At 38.0% G+C, this 27,031-nt stretch overlaps 7 protein-coding genes across 9 annotated transcripts in view; 4 read left to right on the forward strand and 3 right to left on the reverse strand.

Annotated features, from left to right (window-relative positions):
• On the reverse strand, window positions 98-3,294 carry LOC18774885 (pentatricopeptide repeat-containing protein At2g37310). 2 transcript variants are annotated; one of them, XM_020567159.1, is made up of 2 exons: window positions 1,083-3,294; window positions 98-760 (listed from the first exon to the last, which is right to left on the reverse strand). In XM_020567159.1, exon 1 carries the CDS (start codon window positions 3,210-3,212, stop codon window positions 1,209-1,211), a length of 2,004 nt encoding a protein of 667 aa, XP_020422748.1. In that variant the 5' UTR covers window positions 3,213-3,294; the 3' UTR covers window positions 98-760; window positions 1,083-1,208. The 2 variants fall into 2 exon arrangements, with proteins under 2 accessions (XP_020422748.1, XP_020422749.1); XM_020567160.1 differs by having other exon boundaries at window positions 98-788.
• LOC18774988 (dirigent protein 17) lies at window positions 3,401-5,518 on the forward strand. Of its 2 annotated transcripts, XM_020565112.1 has the most exons (3): window positions 3,401-3,841; window positions 4,247-4,340; window positions 4,665-5,518. In XM_020565112.1, exon 3 carries the CDS (start codon window positions 4,697-4,699, stop codon window positions 5,255-5,257), a length of 561 nt encoding a protein of 186 aa, XP_020420701.1. In that variant the 5' UTR covers window positions 3,401-3,841; window positions 4,247-4,340; window positions 4,665-4,696; the 3' UTR covers window positions 5,258-5,518. The 2 variants fall into 2 exon arrangements, with proteins under 2 accessions (XP_020420701.1, XP_020420700.1); XM_020565111.1 differs by lacking the exon at window positions 4,247-4,340 and having other exon boundaries at window positions 3,402-3,841.
• On the forward strand, window positions 6,548-9,879 carry LOC109949830. Its single transcript, XM_020566458.1, has 2 exons — window positions 6,548-6,681; window positions 7,364-9,879. Exon 2 carries the CDS (start codon window positions 7,546-7,548, stop codon window positions 9,265-9,267), a length of 1,722 nt encoding a protein of 573 aa, XP_020422047.1. The 5' UTR covers window positions 6,548-6,681; window positions 7,364-7,545; the 3' UTR covers window positions 9,268-9,879.
• On the forward strand, window positions 9,984-11,899 carry LOC109949831 (pentatricopeptide repeat-containing protein At2g37320). The gene has a single exon (XM_020566459.1). The coding sequence runs from the start codon at window positions 10,154-10,156 to the stop codon at window positions 11,723-11,725; it is 1,572 nt and encodes a 523-aa protein (XP_020422048.1). The 5' UTR covers window positions 9,984-10,153; the 3' UTR covers window positions 11,726-11,899.
• Window positions 11,835-13,921, reverse strand: LOC109949832. The gene is made up of 6 exons (XM_020566460.1): window positions 13,575-13,921; window positions 13,317-13,452; window positions 13,067-13,151; window positions 12,925-12,972; window positions 12,303-12,403; window positions 11,835-12,196 (listed from the first exon to the last, which is right to left on the reverse strand). Exons 1-6 carry the CDS (start codon window positions 13,837-13,839, stop codon window positions 12,067-12,069), a joined length of 765 nt encoding a protein of 254 aa, XP_020422049.1. The 5' UTR covers window positions 13,840-13,921; the 3' UTR covers window positions 11,835-12,066.
• On the forward strand, window positions 24,215-26,583 carry LOC18771940 (protein ALUMINUM SENSITIVE 3). The gene is made up of 3 exons (XM_020565168.1): window positions 24,215-25,250; window positions 25,674-25,919; window positions 26,043-26,583. Exons 1-3 carry the CDS (start codon window positions 24,903-24,905, stop codon window positions 26,355-26,357), a joined length of 909 nt encoding a protein of 302 aa, XP_020420757.1. The 5' UTR covers window positions 24,215-24,902; the 3' UTR covers window positions 26,358-26,583.
• Window positions 26,904-27,031, reverse strand: part of LOC18772686 (pathogenesis-related protein PRMS) — a 2,343-nt gene continuing 2,215 nt past the window's right edge. The window contains exon 2 of the mRNA XM_007208660.2: window positions 26,904-26,985. Within this exon, the coding sequence (XP_007208722.2) occupies window positions 26,904-26,985 (82 nt within the window). The remainder of the gene's footprint in view (window positions 26,986-27,031) is intronic.

Raw genomic sequence — 27,031 nt, forward strand, 5'->3', positions numbered from 1 at the left:
CTATTGAAGTTCGAACCAGAGATATGTATCTACAAGTGGAGATTAAAGAAGGCTTTCCAAGTAGAAAAACAAGAGTCCAACTCTGACATTTTAACAGTTGGGAGTAATCTCAATCCATTGATAATACATATTTGGAGTTTAATATTCTCTCCCATGTGAGCTATTTTTTTGTTCCCCTTCAATCTCTTTACAAAATAAATAAAAGAGCAAAAACCCAAACTTGATAAGTTGCGATAAGAGAGTTGTTAGCACTTGCAACAATAGCGCACTGGGTTGTGGGGTAGATGAATTGAATGAAGTCGCTGGGGTATGTAGGTTTGTTTGTCCCTAAGTTTGTGTACACTTCAAGCCCATTTGTCCTTCCTCTTTAATTATATATATACATAACCACAATAATTATGAACTGTCTCAAGCAAAACAAGTAGAAGAAAAAAAAAACAATTGGCCCATCCATGGCTCGTTCCTCTTGTCCCCTGCACTGCTAATAATGCAAATGAAGCTGATGGAACTTAGCAACCATACCACAATATTCTTCGCTTCTCAAGGCTTCCTGTCACCTTTCACACTTACATGCACCGCCTATAGCTCCGACTAATCTTCATTGGAACTTGAGTAAATTTCTGAGCCTGAATCTGAGTTTGGAAAATGAGTGTCTAATTACCATTATCTCCCTTGCTTCCACAAGAACTCTTGGGGCCTAAACAACATGTTTTCCAACCTGTGTGTGGTAGGGTATGCTGGTAATCCCCCAATGGGTACCCTGGTCATTTTTTAGAGAAGACACAATCCTGTCATCATACATGTCATTGGATCCTTCAACAGCAAGAAAGAATTTACAGCTAGCTTTGTTAAAGTATGGCCAGGTTCATTCCAAAAGCTTTTTACAACTATTGGGATCTCAAAAGGCATATGTCAAATAGTGATAAGATTTTTAATCAAAGAATGTGTGTGATGAACAATAAAGTGGGTGTAAATAGAAACATAAAATCAAATAAATTGAACTGCAAGGCATAGTACACTTGTAATGATGAATGAAACTTGTTCCTACTTCTGAGCAATTAAAACACTTGAATTTAACAGACCTGCAATATTGCACACCATCCAGGTGCTACTTCTGATAAATAGGGTAGTTCTTAAACCATCATTCCATTAAGGACCCTCATCCAATTCCTATTTTGCTTGAGCCTTCCAGTTATGATGATCTTGGCTCAATTGTTAACACTCTCCTCATCTAATTCGTCCTGCAAAACGTAACCTTTTTCTTTCATCAACCCCAGCAGTCCTTCCAGTATTTCATAAATCTCTTCGGTTCTTCCGTTTGATACATCTTTTGCTATAAAGCTTTGTAATCCATCACTTGTTTCAATCCAGCTACCGCCAGGAATCTTCCTCAGTCCAACTTCTTTCATTCTCTCCCTGACCTTATCAGCCTCTTCCCATCTCCCAGCTTGTGAATACAAATTTGCCATGATGATGTAGTTCCCTGTATTATCAGGCTCAATCTGAAACAAACGATCACAGACAAACTTTCCCAATTCTACATCACCAGAAACTGAAGCCCCATTAAGTAGTGCACCCCAAACCTTAGCACTCGGCTCAACTGGCATTTTGTGAATAAAGTCTATAGCTTCTGAGAGTCGTCCAGCTCGGCTAAGAACACCTACCATGCAGGCATAATGCTCAACTGAGGGCTGAATGCCATATTTCGGAAACATGGCATCGAAGATCTTCCAAGATTCATCTACCACTCCAGAATGAGCACAAGCTGTTAAGACTGCTGTAAATGTCACTTGGTCTGGTTGAATGCCATTATTTAGCATCTCATAAAAAAGACCAAGAGCCATATCAGCATCTCCATGGGATGCATAAGCTGAGATTATTGCCGTCCAAATGATCAAGCTCTTACCTCTTGATTGATTAAAAACCTGCTGTGCCCCATGAACCAACCCCGACTTTGCGTAAGTATCGATAATAGCAGTCGCGACATAAATATTGGCATCAAAATTGTTTCTAACAGAGTAAGCATGTAGTTCCTTCCCTGCTTTCAGATTTGATAAATAGGATATTGCAGGAAGAATACTTGACAGTGTCACGGTATTTGGTTTGTAACCACATGCCTGCATTTCACGAATTAAATCTAAGGCGGCTTCATGCCGGTTGTTCTGAACTAGACCTGAAATCATAGAATTCCAAGTACTTAATCTTGGCTTCTTACTTTCTCGAAAAAGATCCATGGCTTTGTCAACAAACCCATGAAACATGTAGCCCGAAATTAATGAACCATAAGTGACCTCATCCTTTTCACTCATCCCATGAAATAATTCTTCAGCATAATCCAAGCTACCACATCTTGCATATAGCCCTATGAGAGCATTACAAAGAATAATATCCATCTCAATTTGACTCTCATTCACAAACTGATGAACCTCCATACCAAATATAAGATCATTGGACTGTAAACATGCTTGCAAGACACTAACCACTGTCAACCCATTAGGCCTCAACCTCCCTAACCTTAACATCTCCCGAAACAACTCTTTACACTCTGCGTAATAACCAGCCTGTGAATACCCGGCAATCATCGAATTCCACGACACCGTATCTCTGTCCGGCATCCTATCAAACAATGTTCTCGCCCATCCAAGCTCATCACATCTCGAGTAGTAAGTTATTAAAGAATTAGTAACAAAAACATCTGAATCAAACCCATGACGCAGAACAAAACAATGAACCTCCTGAGCCAATCTTGAACCGTAAAGCAAAGCCCCCAAAGCCTTCAAGACACACGTAACTGTGAAATTATCAGTCTTCACTTCGTCCGAACACGAAGACATCATAGCTGAAAACAGCTTCAGAGTGTCGGAATGCATGTTGTTAAAAGAATACCCAATGAGCATAGCGTTCCATGAAAAGGTGTTCTTGTGGGGAATTTGATCGAACACCTTGCGCGCTTGGCTGAGGTGGTTGGTTTTGGAATACAAAGTGATGAGCTTTGAGGCCAGGAAGTTGCTGGGCACGACCGCGAAGAGGACGAGGCGGGCATGGAGCTGCTTGGCCTGACGGAGCAGGCGGCGGTCTGTGCAGTGCTGAATGAGTTGGCCATAAGCCCCGCAGTCGAGCACATCGACTCTGTGGAGGCCTTGTAGGGCTCGTTGGACGTAGCCGTTGGTGGTGGCCGAGATTTGAATGTTCAATGGCTTTGGAAACCACATTCATTTGTTATTATTCATACAAGATTAACTGCTCCTCTTTCTATAGCTATAGCTTTTCTATGTTATATCTTCTTTCTCACTATACCCGGACCCGGTTCTAATAAAATAAAATAAAAAAAAATCCTTAATACTTAAAGTTAGCTTTTTATGCAAGAAATATATATATGATTTTTATTTTTTTTAAAACTACCCTAAAAGGACCAGTGATGGGGAAAATTACTCTTAGAATACACATTCCTCTCCAACAGGATTTATCTAGAGAAAAATGACTTTAATTTACAGATTAATGTTCTCATGTTCGAACCCTTATGCAAAATAAACAAAAAGAAAAAAAAATAGTAATTCGCTCGCGCCAATTTTATAGGTGGAATGGAAGAAGCGAAGCGACCCGGGAAGTTAGTCTTAGAAAACTCCAGTGGCTAATATTCCCTTTGGATTGAAATTACCTTCCTATCCCCTAACTATAAAGCAAGTAAAGAAAAAGAAACTTCAATCAGGTTCACCTGAAACAGTTTAAGGGATTTGCTGTTGGTTTTTGTACAAGATTCAAGAATACAGAGGAGAAAAGTTACGGCAGCAGCAGGAATTCGATCGCAACATCCTTCTTCTTCTTCTCCGAATCTTCAGCGGTAAGCTCATTCAAGCAAAACCCACTTCGCTGAAATGTGTTTCTCTGGAAAATCTAGCGTCCTTCAGTGGAAAAACTTGGGTTAACTTTTTGATATGCAAGTTACGAAGAAATGTGTGATTTCTATACGTTTGCAAGTTACAATTTGTGCTTTTTTATGGGTTTAGATTTTAGTTTCTTGCACGAGCTGAAGCCGAGCTAATTGGAAAATGCATTTTTCTTGGAAACTCTTGAATTAATTGATATTTTCCTTTTGGAAGAATTGGGTAGTGACAGTGAGAGGTTGCATAGACTTTGATGAATTTGGTACCTTTGGTAATTTTTGATAAATTTGGATTTAGAGTTAGTGACCTCTTCTTCATTCTTGCAAAGTTCCTATGTGTTCACCAAAATCTTTGCATCTCAGACTTTACAGGGGCTTAATGGTAACTTAATCCATGTTTGCCTTAAGGAGGTTTCCTACTGCCTATAGGGTACCATCTGTTTGAACAAATGCCTCGGTGAGAAATCTATCACTGTTTTTCTTTTGGAGGTTTCAATCTGCATTTGCAATAGTGCAAGAGGCTAGTATTTGTTAGTTTTGAGACTTCTATATACCAAACTGAAACAGGACGAGTTTAGATTTTGCCGGTCCTACATGTTTACTTTTCACAATTGTCTTTGGTCTCCTCCCCGTCATGTGCTTGCTTGTACAGTTCTTGGTGTAACTTTTCTAGTCGATTACTTAAATTGTTGACATTTCTTGCATTACAACTTTTGCATTTGAAGAATTATACTCATCTTATGGTCAGATAATGATTTCTTAATTATAAAAATCATTGCAGCCTTTTTGCATATATGAGAAAGAGTTCTAGGAATGGAAAACACCAGCAACAAGCAGGAAGTTGAGCCTTCGTCGGCAGAGATTTATGAGTTACCTGGGGAGCCTGCTATTGTCATTAATGGAATGCCTGAGATTCCCCCAAGTGATGGCACTCTTCTTACTTTCTCTAATACTGTGCATGATGCAGAATCCCATGGAAAAACTAACTTTGGTGAATGGTTGGAAGGAAGGGAAGTAAGAAAGTTGTTTGGAGAGCAATACTACTCTGGTACAGTAACTGAGTATGATAAAGAATCAGGCTGGTACAGGGTGGTGTATGAAGATGGCGACTTTGAAGATCTCGACTGGACTGAATTGAAAGAAGTGCTACTGCCCCTGGACATCATGGTTCCACTGAAAACATTAGCCCTAAAAACTCTCAGGAAAAGCAAGAAACCTGTCCATAAATCTAGGTATGCTATGGCTCGATCTCGAACACATAAAGCCAAAACCACGGGAAGTAAGGGAAAGAAGGCCTCAGTACCTGAAGATGCTTCAGTGATGAACACCAAAGTACCTGAAGATGCTTCAGTGATGAACTCCAACGGTTCATAAACAGTGAACATAACGAAAGGTTGATGGGGTTACATTTACATTCAGATGTACCAGAAACAGCCTGGTGTAGAGGATAAATGATTTGAAAACTGGTCTTGCTAGATGGTTGAGAGTACTTAAAAATGGATACTGAATTGGAAGGTGAACGATGAGACTTAGGTGACTGTTATATTAGTCAATGATATTGTTGTTGTATTGCTTGTAACATGTTAGGCTTTACTAATACAAGATTAATTGGTGGGTGTTGATCAAGTTGAGTAATTTACTTGCCTGCATTGCATTACCAAAACTCATTAGTCGAACAATTTTTAAAATCAATTCTTTCCTTTATAACGTGAATGTAGGGTTGCAAGTATGTGTTGTATTTTAGGAGATAATTATTTTTTTGAGTACAAGCGATAGTCTAAACTATATGGGAGGGGGGATTCTCACACACACACACACACACAACTATGATGTTGTGGGGATTCAAACTTGAGACATTTGGCCTACAATTTAAGGTCATTTTCCACTGGACTAGACCCCGTTGGCATTTAGGAGATAATTATTCAAACATGATTTCACTCCTTTTTCATGAGCTATCAAAATAGAAAATAAAGAGAGAGCTTAGAATAATTTTTCTTTTTTGTTGAAAAAAAGTTTAGAGGGAGATTGGTTACTCTTACCATCAGCGTCAGGGCATACCCACAACCTCGAGCCGAAAGGACTTACGCGTAGCACCCAATTGCCAGATGCCATGGGTATGAATTTATATAGGAAATTTCAGATTGTGCATCAATAAGGACTGTTGATAGCAAGACTCAAACACTAATGAGGCTACACACAGTGCAGAGACCTTATCAACTAAACCAACCCTCATTGACACTTGGCACTTAGAATAATTTCTTATTGCTTTTTCATGATAGAAATAGCTACTTGAATACTTGAGCTATAAAAAAAGAGCTTAGATTATTTTCTTATTGCTTCTTAATGCATAATGCTTATATTTGCCAAAATCCCAACAATATCGTGGGAATAAATTCAGCAAAATGTCAACCGAAATATAAAAATAAACTTAAAAAAACAAAAACTTTGGAATATCAATGAACTCCGAAATGAAAACTGCCCTGTCCTTTTACGTCTTTTGCCTATCCATCCACATCACCAATGCCCCGTCAGTTTACTCTTGCTTTTCCATGTCAGCATCGTCTTCTTCACCAACAAGTCACAACGCGACACATACATAAAACCCCAGAAAGAAAAGAAAACAAAGATCAAATTAATACCTCTTGTTACACTTACACGCTTCGTCTTCCGTACTTACTACATGCTTCTCTAGGGTTTTCCATCCAACAAATGCTCCTCCATTTTCTCTCTGCTTTGAGTTTTTATTGTCTCCTCAGAAACCAAGTGGTGTGGCTAACTACTAGTAACTAGGAAGGAAGGTACCCTCCAATCTATGTTCTCATCAAGTTATTTGGTTTCTGTGAAAATGGAAAAACTTGAAACAATTTGTACTTTTTAGTATTCTGCTTTATATTGTATATTGTGTTTTGTGTAAACAAAATGTAGCCTTTTTCTTTGTTGTAGCTAAACCAACTATCTTATTCATTTTCCCACATTTTTCTCTGCTGCCAAACACTATATGCAGTTATTTTAGTATATCATTATACAAAGATCACAACACAAGGTTAAATTTTAACCCGTTTTTCTAAGATGTTAGTATGCCTCCTTTTTGGTTCTTCCTCCCCTGGTTTGCCGGTGTGCTGCTCAAGGAAGCCAAATGCTTATTTGTTTGTTTGTTTGTTTGTTTTTTTTTTTTCCAGGAAAGGTTGTATCATAGGCTCTATAGAGGTATTTTTGGGTAAATATTGAATTTCATGAACTCTTTAGGTGGTGGTGATGATGAACAAGTTTAGATATTGAGTGCGTTAGAATAAATAATCGTGATATCTATTGTGGGTTTCTTTCACGAATTGTCTTGTTGGGTTGACTAAACAAAGCCTTTGTTTTATTAAGTGCTGTTTCGCAATAAACTTGTTATTCGAATTTTGAATTGTTCTTAAATTTTCTTAGCAATTAACACAGTCCCTGCATTTTTTTTTACCTTTTTTAAAATTCGACCAGGGATACAATTGGAATTTTTCCTTGGTGAATTGAGATGTAGTGAAGACTAGTGCTGGAGTTTCAGTGTCAAGAAATGATGATGATGACGACTCTACGATTATTTGCTGTGCTATTTATTTACACTGTTAGTCAAACCTAAGATTTTTCTCTGTGACGGCCTTCAATTTTGAGATTGAAGAAATATGGAAACTGGAAGTCACGGTTCAATGAGGAAAGTGAAAAATGGAGGACCCAAAGTCCTGTGGGCAGAGCAGTTGAGAAGTATGAAAAATGGGTTCAAAAGAGACCATCATCATCCATCTTGGCAAATGGCTATTCAGAGTCATATAGATGCCGCACATGCTTTGGTACAGTTGGCTAATGAAGATCCTAGTCTGCTTCATGGTGGGTTACGTTCACATGGAATGAAGCATAGTGTGAAAGGGATTCCAAGCATAAAGGATTCGATGGGGATGTCAAGGGGTGATAGTCATTCGGATGTGGCTGGGAGAAAGGTTAATTGTTTGGTAAAGCGTCAGCAAGCTGACTTTGGAGGTTCTATGAAGGATGATGATGCTGCTGCAGTCTTAGATTTTCATTTGCCAGCAGTGCCATATCCTGCAGGGAGAAAGCAGAAAAAGATGAAAATGTTTAAGAAACTATCTTCGCTCGTACCAAAATATATGAAAAGTAATGTCAGTGAGAAGGATGATAATGTGAATGAACCATGTCAGTTGTTGGATAGTTGTGGTCATGATAGACTACGCATGTTAATGGCAAAGAAACGGAAAAGGGTGGCAGGATCCTATTCAAAAAGAGAAACTGTGGAAGTTGCAGCACCAGTAAATTTACCCTTGAAAAGGCAGGGATTCAAATTGCCCGTTCCTACTGTTCATACCGGAATTTCATTCTCCATTGTGCATCTCCTTACTGCCATTCGAAGAGCAATGGTTGTTCCACATGCAGAAGATGATGATGTGGTGTATGGAAATGATCAAGGGGTTAGCAATGCTGAAGGGACAATTCGATTTTATTCTCTCAAAGATAAAGGCATTAGCGATTCTGTACTAACAAATTCCAAAAGTTTACCTTCTCTCACTCTTAACAAGATTGTTGAGCATGTTAGATCAACTCCAATGGATCCTTCTATTCTTCAAACCCAAGAGCACCTTCAAGATTTACTCAGAGGGGTTTTGGAGATATTTTCATCCAAAACAGCGCCTTTAGGAGCTAGAGGATGGAAGCCACTCACTTTCTATTGCAAGTCCAGTAAATGTTGGAAATGGATTGGTCCCATCAATGTTAACTCATGCAATGCTGATGAGGAATATGTATCTTCTAAAGCTTGGAGTCTTCGCCATAATGTGCTTGTGAAGTTGGTTGATTCCTTTGCTATTTGGTACAAGAGTTTTCAAGAGAGATTTCGTCAAGTTGGAAGCCTTCCTGCACCACCTTTGATTTTGATGCAACCAACACTAGATGAAAGCGAATGGTTCAGGGACATAATGTCTCGAAAGAATGCTATCAGTCCGAACTCTGAAGAAGTAAGAGCGTACTTTCAAAGGGAGGAAGCTTTGAGGTATTTAGTCCCAGATATGGCATTTTCTTACACAGCACTGGATGGTCGAAAGTCTGCAGTTGCTCCTCTAACTAGTTGCAGTGGTAAGCCATCATATAGAAACCAAGATCATTTTATGCTTAAAGCTGATCGACCACCTCATATCACCAATCTCTGTCTTGTGAGAGATGCAGCTTCTAGATTGCCTGGAAGTATTGGTACCAGGGAAGATGTTTCTACTCTCGTTCGGCACTCACAGTATATAGTGGAAGATGTCTCTGATGAACAATTTACCCGAGTTATTAGCTCTGCTCTGTCTCAGCTGCAATTTGAATTTGATCCATGCGTAGAATTTGACAGACACTGAAAGTTGTGGGTTTATTTACATGGAGAAAGAGGCGAAGAAGACTTTGAGGAATATGGTACCTTATCTACTTTAAGAAGGAGACGGCATCGAGACATGTCATTGAGCAATCTATCTGTTCATGAGACAGCCCTCCAAAATAGACAGGAAGAAACTTTCTAGTTATCTGCAGTAGGAAACAATCTGGATGTCAATTGTGATACCTTTTTGTCGGGTGATAGAAAGTAACTACTTTCATGGGAGCTCATAACTTCAGTGGTAGAGCTATGACTGAACTTATGAGCTCCCATGAAAGTAGCTGATTTGAGATTTCAATGATCTATGTTGTGCAGTCATTCAAAATGGGCATTTCATTTTGATACGAGGGTGGCATTTTAATATAAGCTTCTTGCTTGCTTAGAACCTGAAGCAATAGGGGAAATCTTTTGTCCTTCGAAATATTTTTGCTAAGGTTGGAAACAGTAGATTAAGCTGAAAGATGTTTATGGCGCTCTTTTTGGTTGGGTTAACATGTGGGAATATGAACCACACTTCTTTCTATTTCTTTTTTTCCTAAACAGAACTTGTAACACATGTTATGTTATAATGAAATCGTACTTTCTTGTCACTCAAAAATTTGTAACACAAGTTATGTTTTAATAGCACCACACATGTCACATTTTTCTGGCTAGAGGAGAAAATTCTGAATGAGAACTTCCCTGCAAATTGGTACGGTGAAAATAAAGGGACATTCGATAGTTTTATTTTAGTATTGTTAGGCTGCTGGCATGATATACAGCTTTTAAGCTCAGAATCAGATCAGCAATCAACATATCAGATTAACAAAAGGAAAGGAAAAAGCTCAACAATCAATAGTGGCAGCTAAGCTTCATGGGCTTTGTTCACACGAATGAATGGAATTCTCTTTCAAGCCTCTTTCAGTTTCAGGAAGAAACTTTCTCAATATATCTTACAGACACATTCATCACACTCTAAGCCCTTCTTCTCTTCTCCCAACCTCACACGTTCATCGCAGGAAACCAAGAAGCTACACAACGCTCTTAGAGTTCTCGACCTCATCACCCCAAAGCCAACCCTCACTGCGCGTCGCCGCCAAGGCCATCTTCGGCTCATTCAGGACTTTCTACAGTCAGATTCCGAACACTTCAGCAATGCCTCTGCTTTCTCTGATTCAAATTCGCCAATAAAAATCTCAACTTTGTTGGATGAACTGTTTGATTCTAGCTCTGTTGATTCTCCATCATGCGCAGAAAGGTTTCCGATTGATGCAAGCGTTTTGTCACATGCCATAAGCTCATATGGGTCTTCTCGTAATCTCCATGGTGGGATTCCGTATCACTGTGCAGCAATAAGAAGTGGGCTTGTGGCCAATGTTTATATTGGAAGCTCTTTGGTGAGCTTTTATGGTAGATGCAACGAGTTACAGAATGCCTACCGGGTTTTCGAGGAAATGCCTGTGAGAAATGTGGTGTCATGGACAGCCATTATTTCAGGGTTTGCACAAGAGTGGCAGGTTGATGCGTGCTTGCAGCTTTTCAGTGAGATGAGACATTCTTCAAAACCCAATGATTTTACGTATGCAAGTATTCTGAGTGCTTGCACAGGCAGTGGAGCTCTTGGGCATGGAAGAAGTGCTCATTGCCATACCATTCGGATGGGCTTCGATTTGTACATTCACATTGCTAATGCTCTTATCTCAATGTACTGCAAATGTGGGGATGTTAAAGATGCGCTTTGCATATTCAAAAATTTGGATGGCAAAGATAATGTATCTTGGAACTCCATGATTGCAGGGTATGCACAGCATGGCCTTGCGTCACAGGCTATTGATCTTTTTGAAGAAATGAAGCAGCAATGTGTAGAACCCGATGCCATTACTTTACTAGGCGTGCTCTCTTCGTGTCGTCATGCTGGTCTCGTTCAAGAAGGCCGGAGTTACTTCAATTCAATGATCAAAGAACATGGTATTCAGCCAGAACTAGATCATTATTCATGTGTTATTGATCTTCTTGGCCGGGCTGGTTGTTTGGAAGAGGCTCAATGTTTCATTGAAAAGATGCCTATTCGTCCCAATGCCATTATCTGGGGCTCACTGCTTTCTTCCTGTAGGGTTCATGGGAGTGTGTGGATCGGCATTGAGGCTGCAGAGAGCAGGCTATTGCTGGAGCCAGAGTGCGCTTCTACCCATGTACAATTAGCAAACCTGTATGCTAGCGTGGGATGTTGGGATGACGCAGCAAGAGTTCGGAAGTTGATGAAAGATAAAGGGATTAAAACAAGTCCTGGGTTTAGCTGGATTCAGATTAGTAATGAAGTTCACAGGTTTAGAGCAGAAGACTGTTCAAACCCCAAAATGATTGAAATTATTGCTGTCTTGGATAGTTTGGTAGAACACAATAAGACTTTACGCTATGAGCCTGAAATGCAAGAAGAAGAGGTTGATGATGCTTTATATATATAAGTTATAACTGCGTGACTTGTAAAATGGCAGATTGTTATATTTTTTTCCCTGTTACACCCATTCTCATTTGAACTGATGATGGCAAACTTTTTGAGAACAATGTTTCTCGTTTGCCGCCAATTTTTTTCTTTATTGAAAAAACGAATAAAGAACAAAAGATTCTTAGCTTCCTTAAAACGTGAGAAAAAATGGGGAAAGAAAAGACATCTTATAACAAGGAACTGTTAACATGCTACATAACAGCATATACCGAGTTCAGATGATACTACAAAATCCTATCCTCATTTTATCATGTCTCAAAGCAATGCTCCTGACAAAGGGAACCAAGAAAGCAGAAACTGTTACTGGAGAACACGCATCAAAACTTCACCATTCAGGCAGAAGCCTTTGTTCTTCACAAGGAATGCATTCATTGCCTCAGTTTGAGTATGAAAGCGAACAGTTGCCCATTTAGCGGGCTCTTGGGAAGGTCTGCATAAAAAAAAAAAAACATTTTAAAAAAATAGATTTAACAAAGTGAAATCAATTTAAGAATGATATTTATGAGTTTATATTCTTTGAAATCTACTAGGCATACCTGAAACTTAATTGGAGGGAAGACGAATCATATTCACAACCAGACAGAAAACGATCTACATCTTCTGGAACCGCATTAGGAGGGATTCCTTGCAATAAAACCTGGTAACAGCAGGCAAGTCCATTTAAAGTGTTTTCAGAAATATCTTCGTCATGGGATAACAAATTGATTGTAAGCTAAAGATATATTGGATTCTAATTCAATCACCAAAACAAAGTATCACTTGTTCATGGCATATACTTGTGGGGAGACTCCAAATTACAAAGACAACATATAATATGTACATACGGCAGCCTCGGTTTACCAAATTTCTTGCAAACAGACTAAAACAACGGTGTCCAGGAACTCAAGCAAACTGTACAGTATCAAACTGCCTATGGCATATATAGCCAGCCACTAGAGTTTGAATTAGCCTCCAATGCCGAATATATGGATTCCTCTTGAACAATATATTAACAGTGTTTAAGGCATCAAGAATCTTGTCCTCCTACTTGGTCCATTCTATAACAAGGGATTTTTTTGAACGACGAGTAAAACCGAACAGACAAACTTGCTCCAAAGTTAAAGGGAAAAAACATTTAGTTAAAAACAATAAACATACAACAGAAAACCTTATACTTACCGTTTTTCCATCATAGGGAGTAAGAGAGTCCCATTCCGCTCGATTAGCCTGTCATTCATAAACCAATCATTAGCACACTACTCCACAAAATAGGTAAGCAACAATCACATCTTATCAAAGCATCATGGCATGGCAGCATTACCCTCTCCAATTTAAACAGGCGGCCCTTTTTGGCAATCATCCTAATTGCATTATCATAGGCTTGCCGCGACGGGAATTGCACTAACCTAATAACAAAAAAAAAGAGCAATCTAAGCATCAGGAAACACATTTTATTGGGAGCATCTAATGAATTCATTGCATTGCATACAGGAAATTAAAAGCATCAACAATTGAAGTGGAAAACTGTCTTTCTACTCGCAAATTAACAAATTAAACAACACGCAATTTACATTCCTATCGCCGTAAACCACCGATTATAATCCATTTTAACATCATCCAGACTCAAATTACAGCCTTCCAGCAAATTCACGACGTCTGTCTTCAGCGTATTCCTTTTGACTCCAAGCAGCCTCCCATACACCGATCCTGAAAACAGCACATAAAACACATTGCCACGTTTGTCAATGAAATGAAAAACCCAAAACCCATAGAACCCTAACTTGTAAATGCAAAATGACGAAAATGCCCGCGGCAGCTGAGTCTGATACCTGTGCTTGGGGTTTCGAAAAATGATTCGGACGGCGAAGACTCCTGAGGCTTATTGGATGGCGAAGACTTCTGAGGCTTATCGGACGGAGAAGACTCCAGCGGCTGATCGGACGTTGAAGAGTCCTGAAGCGGGTTTTTGGCTTCCGTCGAAAACCGTCTCGCCGGTTCGCGCAGAAGCGAAGTGAGGCAGCGGTTTTGCGCCATGGCCGTACGGACGGAGAGGCTTGACATGATTGAGGCTCGAAGAAGACCCAGCTTTGACATCGTTGCTTCTTCTCGAGCTTTGGAGATTCACAGTGGACTGGCTTCAGTGTCTATGACTCTATGTACAGAGGCTGGTTGCGCTTAAATAAATCCCGGGTATAGCCGCGTGGCTATACTATTTATTTAAAAATAAATAAAAGTCCCGAGTACAGCCGTTCGGCTATACTATTTATTTAAAAATAAATCCCGTGTATAGCCGGGCGGCTATACTATATTTTTTTAACAGTCCCGAGTATAGCCGCGCGGCTGTACTATTTAATAAAACAAGCTTAAGGTCCCACGTATCGCCGCGCGGCTATACTGTTTATAAAAAAATTTAAAAAAGTCCTGCAGTATAGCCGCCCGGTTATACTATTACTATTTAATTTTTAAAAAAAAACTTAAAAAATTTCCCGATCATGGCAACTATCCCGAAAAGAGCGATCACTAGCCCACCTAGCAATCCAAACTTATCCAATCCCAAAGCCCAACTAGCAATCCAACATATCCAATCCCAGTTTAATTTTGTTGGGTTTTGGGTTGTGAAAATTTCCAAACATGAACATTTTGGATTGGGTTTGAAACCAACTCAGACACAAACAAGCATCCCCAAAATGAGAAATTATGGATGGTAAGTTGTCTGCAATGTCTTGAAGATTAATCAGAAACACAAATAGGAAGTGGCTCCTTGAAGTTTGAACTGACTCACGCTCATTATGCAGAAACATAAAGCTGAAATAAAAAGAGAAAGAAAATCACAGTATGTGCTGAAATTCCTGCATTGTCGGCATAGATAGAATGGCCCAACAAAAGAAGTTGTAGGGGAGAAGGTCAACAAAATGCCCTTAAATCATTCACCCATGTCAGCTGCTCAGTTGTCTTACATAGACAAGATTTATCTGCTGCCATGGCCAAAAAGTTTATCTTGTCTGAGTATAGCCGGGCGGCTATACTATATTAAAAAAATTATAAAACGTCCAGAGCATAGCCGTGCGGCTGTACTATTTAATTTAAAAAACATTAAAATGTCCCGCGTATAGCCGTGCGGCTATACTATGCCGGCTATACTTGTAAATATAATATATTTAAAGAATATAGCCGCACGGTTATATTAATTACTACTAGACTAAAATCACATATTGTTAGTATTATTATACTAAAATCACATGTTATGCATGTTAGAGAGGTGTGGAGAGCCTTTCTATATTAAGATTATTGCTAATTATATACTCTCTTTTTTTTTTATACAAACGATAGGAAATTTATAAGATACTTTTATAACGAGCAAATACACCTATAACAAAACTATACCACGGCTAAATATCACAATATGCATGTGAGTCGAACTTGATTTACAATGTGAGTTCTCTTAACTAGTGTTAATTAAGATTTAAGTGGATTGAGCTAACCTCCTCCACTTTTCAGGTTCAAGAGACAAGCAATACGACAGAACACAACTGTTGATATAAAGTTTTCATCTTTCATAACCAACATGATTTATTTATGAGATATTTAATTATATACCCATTTCTAACACTAATATTATAAATAAACTCTGCATTTAGTGATATGTCATATCTATTGGAGTCCATATCGATATCCACCCAACCCAACCAATCCTTCTCAAATAGAAAAAGCCGTCCACCCAACACGCAGTATATTTGATGTTCTCTAGATAAGAATTGTGTGTGTAGATAGTAAGCACAGTTGTATATATAAATATCTATAATATTTGCTATATTGGACTGAAAATATACTTATAAATTATTTTATATTTATAATCTTATGGGCAGATTAGTCTTTTTCTTGGGCTTTTCCTTTTCATTTTCCACTGACTAAAGAGATTCCTTCTCTATGCAGTTTGCCAATTTGATGAACAAGAGATTATGGTGCATTTGCAGTAATTATGCCAATCACAGAATAACGAGCCAAATAAATAAATAACTAAATAATATTTAAAAAAAAGGTATTTTGCTACTAAGTAAAATTAGATTGCTGTTATAAAACTAGAGGGAGAAAATGTAGAGAGAAGTGATATGCTAAAGACATAGTTTCACCATGTTTATTCTTTTCTAAATCTTTGGTAGAACCACCTATTTATAGGCTTACAAGATAGGAGATTGAATACCATCATTTACAATATACATATAGGTTACAAGCATTAATTACAAATACTTAGTGTATAGGTTAAATAAAATCCAACGGTGGAATATTAAGAGGTATAGTGGTCATCCACCAACTCATGCATTTACAACACTCCCCCTTGGATGTCCACCATACAATAACATTGTTTCCTCATTAAAAACCTTGCTTGGAAAACCCAGTGGAACAAAACCAAAGCGAAGGGAAAAAGAGTGAAACTTTCTTCTAAATCATTGATATGGTGTTGGATGAGCTTATATTGCCTCGTTAAAACCTTGCTAGGAAAAACTCAGTGGGACAAAAACCTAGTCGAAGGAAAAAAGAGTACAACGCGCATCTGCCTTGAATGTAGTAGAATTGGGATGCTCCCCCTGATTGATATCTCCCCCTGATTAATATCTCTCCTTCTCTGATTTGAGCAATACAAGCAACATTGTCTTCATACATGATCATCTATCACACTATTCAACCTGCTTTTCACTTTTCAAATGATTGAAATCTTTAGGAGTATCAACAACTAATTTAGTAGTTAGAATATGTTACAACAATATCAAATTTGAATTCAAAATACTCAAACTCTTAGTGTTAACTCTTAATTAAGAATATTGTGGTACTTTATATCCTTCAAGAGGTTGCTTCATCCGATATATCTCAAATATTTCATGAGCTTTGAGGATTTCCATGTACCATATAGTCTTAATAAATATGCATTTAACACATACTATAAGTTTTGCGTTAAAGTAACAACCGCACTTATAGAAATGTGGATGCATTTACGATGAGATTGGAGACTAAAACCACATGTCTCTCCCAGGAAACCTTATGTCATATTAGTGATCTTATTTCACTTCACAAACACCAATTCGTAACCTTCATACTGAACATTTGTAATTTGGTGTTTGAGTTATAAGTTCAATATCCAACTCTTCTTATTTAGTGATAAATGGAATTGCCTATTTCCATTTTTGGCCAATCACTTAACTTGTCGACATTCATGAAACGTGATTTAATATAATCATAGCCCTTGATGATTGTAGTAGCTACTAATAAACCAAATGTATCATCAATTTGTGATCCCACAATTCTTATGTGCATGCACATGCATAATTTATAATCATCTCATTGCTTTGGGGTACCAATGCCTCTTCAGGGGCTTATGTTGTCACTTATGGGACAAACATCTCTTTTACAATGAATTATTTAGAATATGTGGATCATAACCTCCTATAGAGCGTTATTTTTTATAGGGCTTGAATTTTTCAAATAATCTCCATTTCTGAGGAGTTAAGTCTTTAGAACCTATATTCCTGACATGCTTCAGGCATGCATTATATATGTAGTCACCATGTAATGGATTGTGATACGAGAATATCAATCCATGTTAGCATATGTACAACTTATATATGCATTATCTTGATGAGACAAAAGCGGATTGATTCAACACTATTTCACGACGTTCTTTAGGAGTTGTCATTTCTCCCCCTAACGGCGGGAAAATTGTCTCAAAATGTAGGAAAATAAACTCACAGTCGTTATCAAATATATGACCATTTTAGTAGGTACATTCAGTAAAACTGGTGAAGTTATCCATAATTAGATGTTGTATAGGCTCACAAATATCCCCTTGAATTATTTCAGGAAAGACGGCTCAAAGTCAATTTTTGACTGAGATGATCTTATGACAGCTTTTATTTGTGAGCGTTCTTTGTAATGATATTGTTGGACAAGACAATAATTTGAGTCTTTAAACGATGTCCTTACAAATTTATAAAAATCTTATGCATCATTGTGGGACATGGATTGCCAAGATAGTCATGTCACAACATAAAAGTTATTCGGTCAATGAACTTCTAGTTCATGACATCATAATCTTCAACTATAATAGTTGTGTAATATTGGGGCCTCAAGAACTTTTGGTTCATAACATCATAAACTTCCTACCCACAAAAGAAAGTAGGAAGTTTCTCCAATAGACGCCTCTGGCTATCAATATTGGGGCGGTAATACAAAACATTACCATTGTAAAACGAAATTAATTAATAACCTAACATAAATAAAATAAAATATAATAAAATAAGTAAAGTGGTATAAACAAGGAATAAAATAAATCAATTAAAGATTATGAAATTCCAAGATAATCCAATATTAATGTGGATTCAATATGTAGATAAAACTACAAGTTTAAGAATTGGATTTCCAACCAATTCAGGTTCATATAGGCACAAATAAGTAATGAACTTCAAGTTCATATATAGTATTAAGATCCATGAAAAACTATGAACTTCAGGTTCATATCAATATATATTCGAAACTTCAGGTACGAATACGTAGATCTAAATAAATTGAATTAATAGTTGTGCTTTGAACTTCATACTCAAATCGATGTATATGCACCCGAAACTTCTGGTTCAAGTTCTTGACATATGTAGGCCTCATGGAATTCTGATTTTGATTAATACAAAATCGATGAGTTTTATGTCCTTATGTGCTCTTTAAATTCGCGGAACTTCACGCCCTCAATTATTTGGAATCAAAGACTTCAGGTTCTGATTCAATCAAAAGGACTCTATATCCTAATCTAGTTATATGATGAGGATCACGGAACTTCGGGCCCCTGATCTTTTGTATAATTCAAACTCATCATAATAATTAAGATCATACTTAAAATTAAATAAACAAACAAATAAAAACAAAAACATGGCATTATATTCATGTGTAATAAGAATAAGAATTTTTTTCTTAAACAAGCATGATGAAGTCTGATGGTGAGTACAAAGAAACTCTATACCATGTGATGACTCTAGCTCATATAAGAAGAAAGAAAATTCAGAGAAAGAAAACATACCAAGAGCAATGTCGTGCTAATAACGTGTTATAAAACTAGAGGGAGAAAATGTAGAGAGAAGTGATATGCTAAAGACATAGTTTCACCATGTTTATTCTTTTCTAAATCTTTGGTAGAACCACCTATTTATAGGCTTACAAGATAGGAGATTGAATACCATCATTTACAATATACATATAGGTTACAAGCATTAATTACAAATACTTAGTGCATAGGTTAAATAAAATCCAACGGTGGAATATTAAGAGGTATGGTGGTCATCCACCAACTCATGCATTTACAACAATTGCAGAATAAGTACTTGTTTATAAAACTAATGTGACACATTATTCCATGGTTGGACACGTCAGCTACAATTGGAGGGGCAGGTTCGTTATTCCAATAGCTCTTACCACTTCTGGATATTTCTACAAATAATAATCATATGACTGACCAATCTATCTATCAAATAAATATCAGAAGGGCCTGCCCTACTCTCTTATTAGTAAGGAGAGCCAGATCTTCCTTCACAGGTTATGACTAGGGTGCGCTCCTTACAAGTTATCACCTGCCTTGTATAAGCTTCAAGTCTTTTTGAATGAAAATTGTAACAATTTTATGCATGTAAAAATTACGGGAATCCCTTTTTGTGTTTTCGTTTTTAATACGTATTATAGTTTATAATTAAATTGAATTGATAAATACAATCGGCATGATGCATAATGTTATAATTTTTAATTTTTCCCAATTCAAGAACATGTCGGTATTGAAATTTCCATTTTAAGAGGTGTAAATTTGAGATGTAAAGTCATATTTACATGTCCTTTAGAGCATGTCCACCGTTGCACCAAACTTGGGCAAAAGGCTCCCCTGGCAGCCCATTCTAGCTCCAACGCGCAACAATGAGCCAGGGCAAATGGTGGGTCCCACCAGCCTGGGCAAGCCCACGCGCTAATCCTGCCTGGGCTGTTGCCCTCGAGCTGCTAACTTCAGCAGCTGATTTTCAAATTTTTTTTTATTGTTGGACCCACCAGCCCACATTGCCCAATGGTTACAAGCCATGTGGCTTATCCTGGAGCCTCCAATCAAAAAATCTTGCACAATCCAACGGTTGTCCAATTTTTGGCTTAAAAAAATATCAAAAATTTTAAAAAATATATCAAAAAATTCTGGAAATTTTTTCTATACATACCTACCAATATTATTCACTTTCCACACCAATTTCATTTCAAAATTTTATCCGAAAATGTTATCTTGATTTTTAGGTGAGCATTTTATGATAAATATTAACACTTGGGAATTGAAAATCTTATCCGAAAAGCTTATCAAAATCAATGGTTTAAGTATAAAAAATAAAAAATAAATTTAAGTGAATAGTAATTGCCTTTGACTTGCCCTAGACTTAGCCCTCATGGATGGAACCACAAATGGCAAGTCTGACACTATTCACGTGAATAGTGGCACCCCTTGCTTGCCCTTACCCTAGACTTAGCCCTTATGGGTGGAGATGCTCTTACACCTTTGGGAGATGTAAATGTCGTTTTTCTCCAATAGGATAGATGTAAAAAAGGACATGAAATGAAATGATTTTATATCAAGTTGAAGCAAAAAGATATTTCTGGTATTTTGGTAGCTATCTTAACTTTTATATGTTTAGAGCCTACCATTTTTGCATTATCTCTCATCATTTTTAGCCTATAGAGCCCAACAAATAGGGATGTAAAATCAAGTGTAAATGTCAATTTTTTTTACATTTTTCGGCTAAATGTTATATTTTTTGACAATTCTAAATGTAAATGTCCTTTACATCTCCCTTTAGAGCAAGTCTAGCAACTAAGGCTGGACTCGGGCCGGGGGGTTTGGGAGAAAAATGGGTTTCCAACAACAAAAGGCAGCCCGGGCAAGAGGTGGGGGCCACGAGACTGGGCTGGCCCTAGGTGGGGTTTGGCTCAAGCAAGAGCCCAAGGGCTGTGACGTCATGGCTGACGCCAGACTGGAGTCAGCCTTTCAGCTTTCAAATTTTTTTTACCGTTGGCGCGTGCATTGCACGCCCCAACGTTAAAAAAAAATTCAAATGTCACGCTATAGGAGCCGCCAACGGCTACCTTATACGTGTTTTTTCCTTCAATCCAACTGCAACCAATTTTTCTGCAATAAAAAAATGAAAAAATCAAATTTTTTTTTTAAAAATACACAAAAATTACTGAATTTTTTTTGTATAAATACCAACCAATACTCTTCACTTTTAACACCAAATCCTCTTATATTTTCTTCCCCTTCTACTATTATTCACTTTCTACTCAATATTTTTTTCACTTTCAAGTTGTATTTTTCTCTGTCATATTATGGGTTCTTTTAGTGAAAATGGAGGGGCATGGAGCATGATGGAAGATGTTAGCTTGTGTGAGGCTTAGGTCCAAGTTAGTCATTATCCCGTAACGGGCAATGAGATTAAATTTTGTCATATGTGGAAAAAAATTCATCAGGCATTTTGTGAAAGGGCAATTGGTTCGACACGTACAGAAATGGCATTATCTAGTAGGTGGAAAATTCTTAATAAAGAATTGGAGAAATGTCTTGGCAAAAGCGATGGACAACCATAGAAGCGGGGAAAACCTTAGCAGTGAGGTAAATTATTTGTCATTTTCGTTCTATTAATTTCTATGTCATATTAATTTTGATTTAAATGTTTCTTGCAGTTTATATATTTTGTTAATATTTATTGTATATATATATATTTTTTATACATGTTGCATTTTTTTAAAATTTATTGCATTTCCATTAGTTTTTTTTTTTACATGTTGCATTGCCAATATTTTTTAAAGTTTCTTGCATTTCCGTTTAATTTTTTTTTATAGATTATGCAAGCACAAATGTGGTTTGGTGCTACTGGGCAAGGCAAAAAAAATTTCAACCATACCCATTGTTGGGAGGTGGTGAAGAATTGTAAGAGATTCCAAATTATTCCAACGGGTCCGACGGTAGTGTTGAACTAGACGCCACTCCATGAGACTCTGGCATCGGATTCACCTATGGATTCCCCGATGAGTCAAGACTCACCCATCGAAAAGGAGTCAAGGCCTATTGGGAGGAAGGTGGCGAAGGCAAAGAGAGGGAGTAATTCTGGCAAGAATGTATCTAAATTTTTGGAGGAACTTTCAAAGCACCAAGCCATGAGAATTGAAATGGACATGAAACAACAAGAGCACGATATGGCTATTCAACTAGAATATGCAAAAGAAAGGGAGTATGTACACAAAGAATGGGAGTATGTACGCAAACAAAACATTGAAAAAAAAGATCGGGAAACCATGGCCATGGATACAAGCCATATGTCCCCTGAAACAAAACAATTTTGGAAGCTAGAACGAAGGGATGTTATGAGACGAAGACTTTTTGATGACAATGGACCTAGTAACACGGATTGGTTAAATGATGAAAACCATTAAAATAGTTTGCTTGCCTTTCATGTCTTAGTTTACTTGCCTTTCATTTCATTGTATTTTTTGTTTTGTTTAATTCATGTATTTTATTTTATTAGTTGTATTGATTTTCTTTTAGTGAATAAAGAAAATATTCAACAAAATTCCTTTTTATTCAAAACATTCCATACATAAAAAGCAAACCACAATCAAAGCATAGAAAACAAACAAGCCACAACTAAAGCATAAAAAATAAATATAAAAAAAAAACCATAACTAAAAATACAACATAAACATAATAAATTAAAAAAACGTCTTCACTTCACTTCATTCACCTTCATTGCCTTTCATCGCCCATAAATACTCCATCAAGTCAACTTGACGGCGTTCATGAATATACGACGATTGCATCTCCTTGTAGCGATCAATCATACGGGGCATGAAACTACCGTCTCTAACCAACGGTTCATGCTGCACTGGTTCTCCATTTGGCCCCATGGGTTTTTCATAAATTCGTGTTAGGGCCGTGTCCATGGGATTTGGTTCATACACTTCATCAGCATCGTAATCATACTTATCTTCCTCAATCATGTTGTGGAGGATGATACAAGTCATCATTATACTCCTAAGCACCTCCTCGTCAAATAAATGCGACGTGCCCATGATAATAGCCCACCGGGCTTGAAGGATACTAAAGCACCTCTCAACATCTTTTCTGTACCCCTCTTAATAGCTAGCAAAAAAAGTTTGCTTATGGGATCGGGGATGTAGAATTGTTTTCACAAATGTTGTCCACCTCGGGTAGATACCATGATAATACTTGTTCTGGTAGACGGTATCATTGATTTCATATATGATATTTGGGGCTTCACCTCTCAAAACATCATTGAACACTGGGGATTGACCCACGACGTTCAAATCGTTTTGAGATCCGGCAACTCCGAAGAAGCCGTGCCAAACCCATATATCAAAACCAACAACTGCTTCCAGGATGATACTTTTCTGCCCTTTTTTATTTTCATAATCCCCTTGCCAAGCAGTTGGACAATTTTTTCACTGCCAGTGCATGCAGTCAATGCTACCAATCATTCCAGGAAATCCACGAGACTCAGCTTTTTGTAGAAGTCGTTGCAAGTCCTTGGGCATAGGTCTGTGCAGGTAGTCCCTGGTGTACAGAGTTTCCACTGCATCACAAAATCGCACCAAACTCTTCAAAATAGTGGACTTCCCCATCCGGGCAACCTCATCCACCTGATCAGCAGATGACTCATACGCCAACATTCGTATCACAGCTGTGAACTTTTGCTCGGGAAGAAGTCCCAAATTTCTAGCACAATTTGTCTTTTGAACAAAGTATTCATCATAATTGCAAATATCATGTATGACTTTATTGAACAAATGGGGTTGAATTTTATATCTCGCTCGGAAATGAACATCAAAGTATAGAGAATGTGGGATAAAATAATCTTCCAGAAGATTCTTACCCCGAGAATGTCTATGTCTGTCCACATTCGGCCACGGCCTTCTCATGAACCACAACGGCTCTGGTTTTCTTCCTCCAGCAAAGCAACTGCTATGCCAAATTGCTCATCTAGTTCTCTCTGCGCCCTTTTGCTTGCAGCTCGTCTACGCATTCTTTCTCTAGTTTCTCGCTCTTGCCTCTCCAAAACCTATTGCATGTCTGCCATTGAGAATGGAGAATGAAATCTAAAATATGAGAAATGGAAATGTAGAGAAGATCTGGTGTGAGATGTATGAGTTGAGCCTCTGGTTTTATAGAAAAATTTAGGCAGATAGATATGACACGTGGCGCAATCTTATAGGGTGAAAATCTTATCTGAAATTTGAAATTTGAAATTTATCTGAATTTTGAATTTTGAAATGTATCTGAATTTTGAAATTTATCTAAAATTTATCTGAAATTTGAAACCAAAAATCTTATTCAATATGAATAGTATTGACACGTAAGAACCCAAAAATCTTATTCGAAAATATTATCCAAATTAATTGTTTAAGTAAACAAAGTTGTGAAAAAAAACAAAAAAAATGAATAGTATTTGCCATGGCAAGCCTAAACTGCTGAAAACAAACTTTGCTGGGGGGCTAAGGCAGCCACCATTCACGTAAATAATAACTACCCTAGAGCTTTCCTTGCCATGACAAGAGGCTAACTGCTGGAAATACTCTTACACCATTACAATGAAGATGTTCTGCGACTAGATCAAGTATTTTATTTCTTCCCCGCACAAAAATTGACAAGGATCAATAATCCATCCACCTAAAGCCAAAAAAACCCACAAGTACCATTCCCGCCACGTCAACCCACGCAACCCGGGCCCCACCACCTTCCCAGTTGACCACAAAGCACCCGAGAGTTGCAGTACAACAAACCGTCTCCCCCAGTCGTGCCTGTCCTTTCGTTACGGCCGTACGCAGACGAACCCGTTTGCTTTTCTCCGTAACGGAAATACGGAATCCATTAATTTAATCACTTCCACTTAATCATTGATTATCTCCCTAATTAATTCTCCCCCACAAAACAAAACAAAAAAAATCTTCAAGTTGTAAACTACACCAAGTGATTCAAACCTCTGGGGAAGGTCGTTTCTCTTCCCCTCTCTCTCTACCTTCTCTCCTCCTCCCATATTTTTAATTTCTTCATCCCCCATCAGAATTTCGTTATCAGTTTCTCAGCAATGGCGTCACTTCTCTCCACCACCACGCAAACCCCTGCAAACCACACAAATATTGCACAAGGCCTGTATGCTGACCAGGTTCTTCTTCTTTCCTTCTCCGAGCTCCTGGCCAACATGGACTTAACGTGGATGGCGGATTTTCTCAAGGGCATGGTGAAGCCGCTAGCCGCGACGGTGGTGGTGCTGTTGGCGGTGGCCTTGTCCTTCATGCAGAAGCTGGGTTTGGGTGGAGAGATGATTTACTCCATTGCTAGGGCCTTTGTCCAGCTCTCCATTATTGGGTTCGTTCTGCAGTTCATTTTCACTCGGGACAATGCTGCTTGGATCATTCTGGCTTACCTTTTCATGGTTTGTGATTGCCTCTTTTGCGTTGGATTTTGTTGCCCATGTGTTTGGTTTCTGAGAAAATTGAGAAGGAAAAGAAAAGAATTTGAACTGATTGGTCTCTACCCTTTTTCATGGGTTTAATTACCTTTTGAAGCATGTTGATTGGTTGGTTAAATTTTTTGGTTTTTGTAGAAGTAGAGGTCTCTGAAAGAAAGATGTAAGAAATTAATACTCTGCTTCAGTATAGAATTCTACAGAGACAAAAGCAATTGAATTTCAGAAGATACCCAGAAAAGATGGCAAAAAAAAAAAAAAAAAACTATTTACATTGAATTTTAAATGGATTTTGATATGCTAGGTAGCACTTCTAGTTCTTTTTATTATTAAATTTCACTTTAATTCTTGATCTCTATTTCATGAGCTTATGTGATTGTTGCCCTGCAGGTAACTGTGGCTGGTTACACAGCAGGCCAAAGGGCTAAGCATGTCCCTAGAGGGAAGTATGTTGCTGGGGCTTCCATATTGGCTGGAACCTCAGTCACAATGCTCCTGCTTGTTTTGCTCAGAGTCTTCCCATTCACTCCAAGATACATCATCCCTGTTGCAGGAATGATGGTAGGAAATTCAATGACAGTAACCGGGGTTACAATGAAAAGACTTCGCGACGATATTCGAACTCAAATGAATCTGGTAGGTTAATTCTTACACAAAGAGAACTAATGGAAATTTAGGAAACTATATTGGTTGAAAGTCTTCTTCTTTTGTTTTTTTTTCCTTTTTTTTGGGTGGTTTACTGATTTTTTGTTTTTGCAGGTAGAGACAGCATTGGCTCTCGGGGCCACCCCGCGCCAAGCAACACTTCAGCAGGTGAAGAGAGCTTTGGTGATTTCCCTGTCTCCGGTTCTGGACAATGCGAAAACCGTGGGTCTCATCTCGCTTCCCGGTGCCATGACGGGGCTTATAATGGGAGGAGCTTCTCCTCTGGAGGCCATTCAGCTACAGATAGTTGTGATGAACTTTCTCATTGGTGCATCTACAGTTAGCAGCATCTTGTCAACATATCTGTGTTGGCCTGCCTTCTTTACTAAAGCTTATCAGTTAGAGACCAAGGTCTTCTCCTCAGAATGAGGATTTTATAGTGCCCTTAATTACAAAATACTGATTGAAAAATGCACAAAATTAGGCCTCCCAAGGCACACTTGAGGGTCTAGTAGCTATGTAGTGTAGCCATATTTGAAGTGTTAGATTGTACAATGTCTATCAATCGGTCACTCTGTTTCTCTCGGTGACAAAAATATGCATCCGTGATGTTGTTTAATTATTTTGGGCCATAATAAACATATACTTGGAAAAATTTGTACTTCTCATTAACACATTGGCAACCCTTTCTTTTCCTCTTTTTCATCCCTCAGTTGTACATAAAAATATTATGATATTAAGCATGAATGAAAGAGAACGTTGAACACTATTTAAGAAAAGGAGTTAACATTCCAAGGTAGAGTTGAGGATTTTTCCTTGGAGAGAGATGATCGGAGCGGAGTCAGCGGCAAATGCAGTGAGGTATTTAGTGTTGTATTGATTGGTATTTTGTTATTAGCGGCGGAGGTGGTGGATGAGGATTACGGTGGTGACCGCCACTAAGATGATGTCCTTGGCCTGGCCCATGATGGCCTTTCACTGAGCCATTTTCACCCTGACCTTTCTCATGATGGCCGCCACCTTTCTTATGATGACCCTGACCTGGCTTATGATGACCCTGCAGATAAAAGTGGTAAAAAAATAAATATGTCAATCACCAAAAT

Source organism: Prunus persica, chromosome G6 (assembly GCF_000346465.2).
Source record: "Prunus persica cultivar Lovell chromosome G6, Prunus_persica_NCBIv2, whole genome shotgun sequence".
Taxonomy (NCBI): Eukaryota; Viridiplantae; Streptophyta; class Magnoliopsida; order Rosales; family Rosaceae; genus Prunus; species Prunus persica.

Excerpts from the sequence above, each read along its gene's own strand:
- LOC18774885 (XM_020567159.1), bottom strand. The coding sequence starts at position 3,212 with ATGTGGTTTCCAAAGCCATTGAACATTCAAATCTCGGCCACCACCAAC.
- LOC109949832 (XM_020566460.1), bottom strand. The coding sequence starts at position 13,839 with ATGTCAAAGCTGGGTCTTCTTCGAGCCTCAATCATGTCAAGCCTCTCC. Across the intron at positions 13,453-13,574 it reads TTTCGAAACCCCAAGCACAG|GATCGGTGTATGGGAGGCTG; the intron begins GTATCAGACTCA and ends TGCTGTTTTCAG. Across the intron at positions 12,404-12,924 it reads CTCCCTATGATGGAAAAACG|GTTTTATTGCAAGGAATCCC; the intron begins GTAAGTATAAGG and ends TGCTGTTACCAG.
- LOC109949830 (XM_020566458.1), top strand. The coding sequence starts at position 7,546 with ATGGAAACTGGAAGTCACGGTTCAATGAGGAAAGTGAAAAATGGAGGA.
- LOC18774988 (XM_020565112.1), top strand. The coding sequence starts at position 4,697 with ATGGAAAACACCAGCAACAAGCAGGAAGTTGAGCCTTCGTCGGCAGAG.
- LOC18771940 (XM_020565168.1), top strand. The coding sequence starts at position 24,903 with ATGGCGTCACTTCTCTCCACCACCACGCAAACCCCTGCAAACCACACA. Across the intron at positions 25,251-25,673 it reads TTCTGGCTTACCTTTTCATG|GTAACTGTGGCTGGTTACAC; the intron begins GTTTGTGATTGC and ends GTTGCCCTGCAG. Across the intron at positions 25,920-26,042 it reads TTCGAACTCAAATGAATCTG|GTAGAGACAGCATTGGCTCT; the intron begins GTAGGTTAATTC and ends TTGTTTTTGCAG.
- LOC109949831 (XM_020566459.1), top strand. The coding sequence starts at position 10,154 with ATGAATGGAATTCTCTTTCAAGCCTCTTTCAGTTTCAGGAAGAAACTT.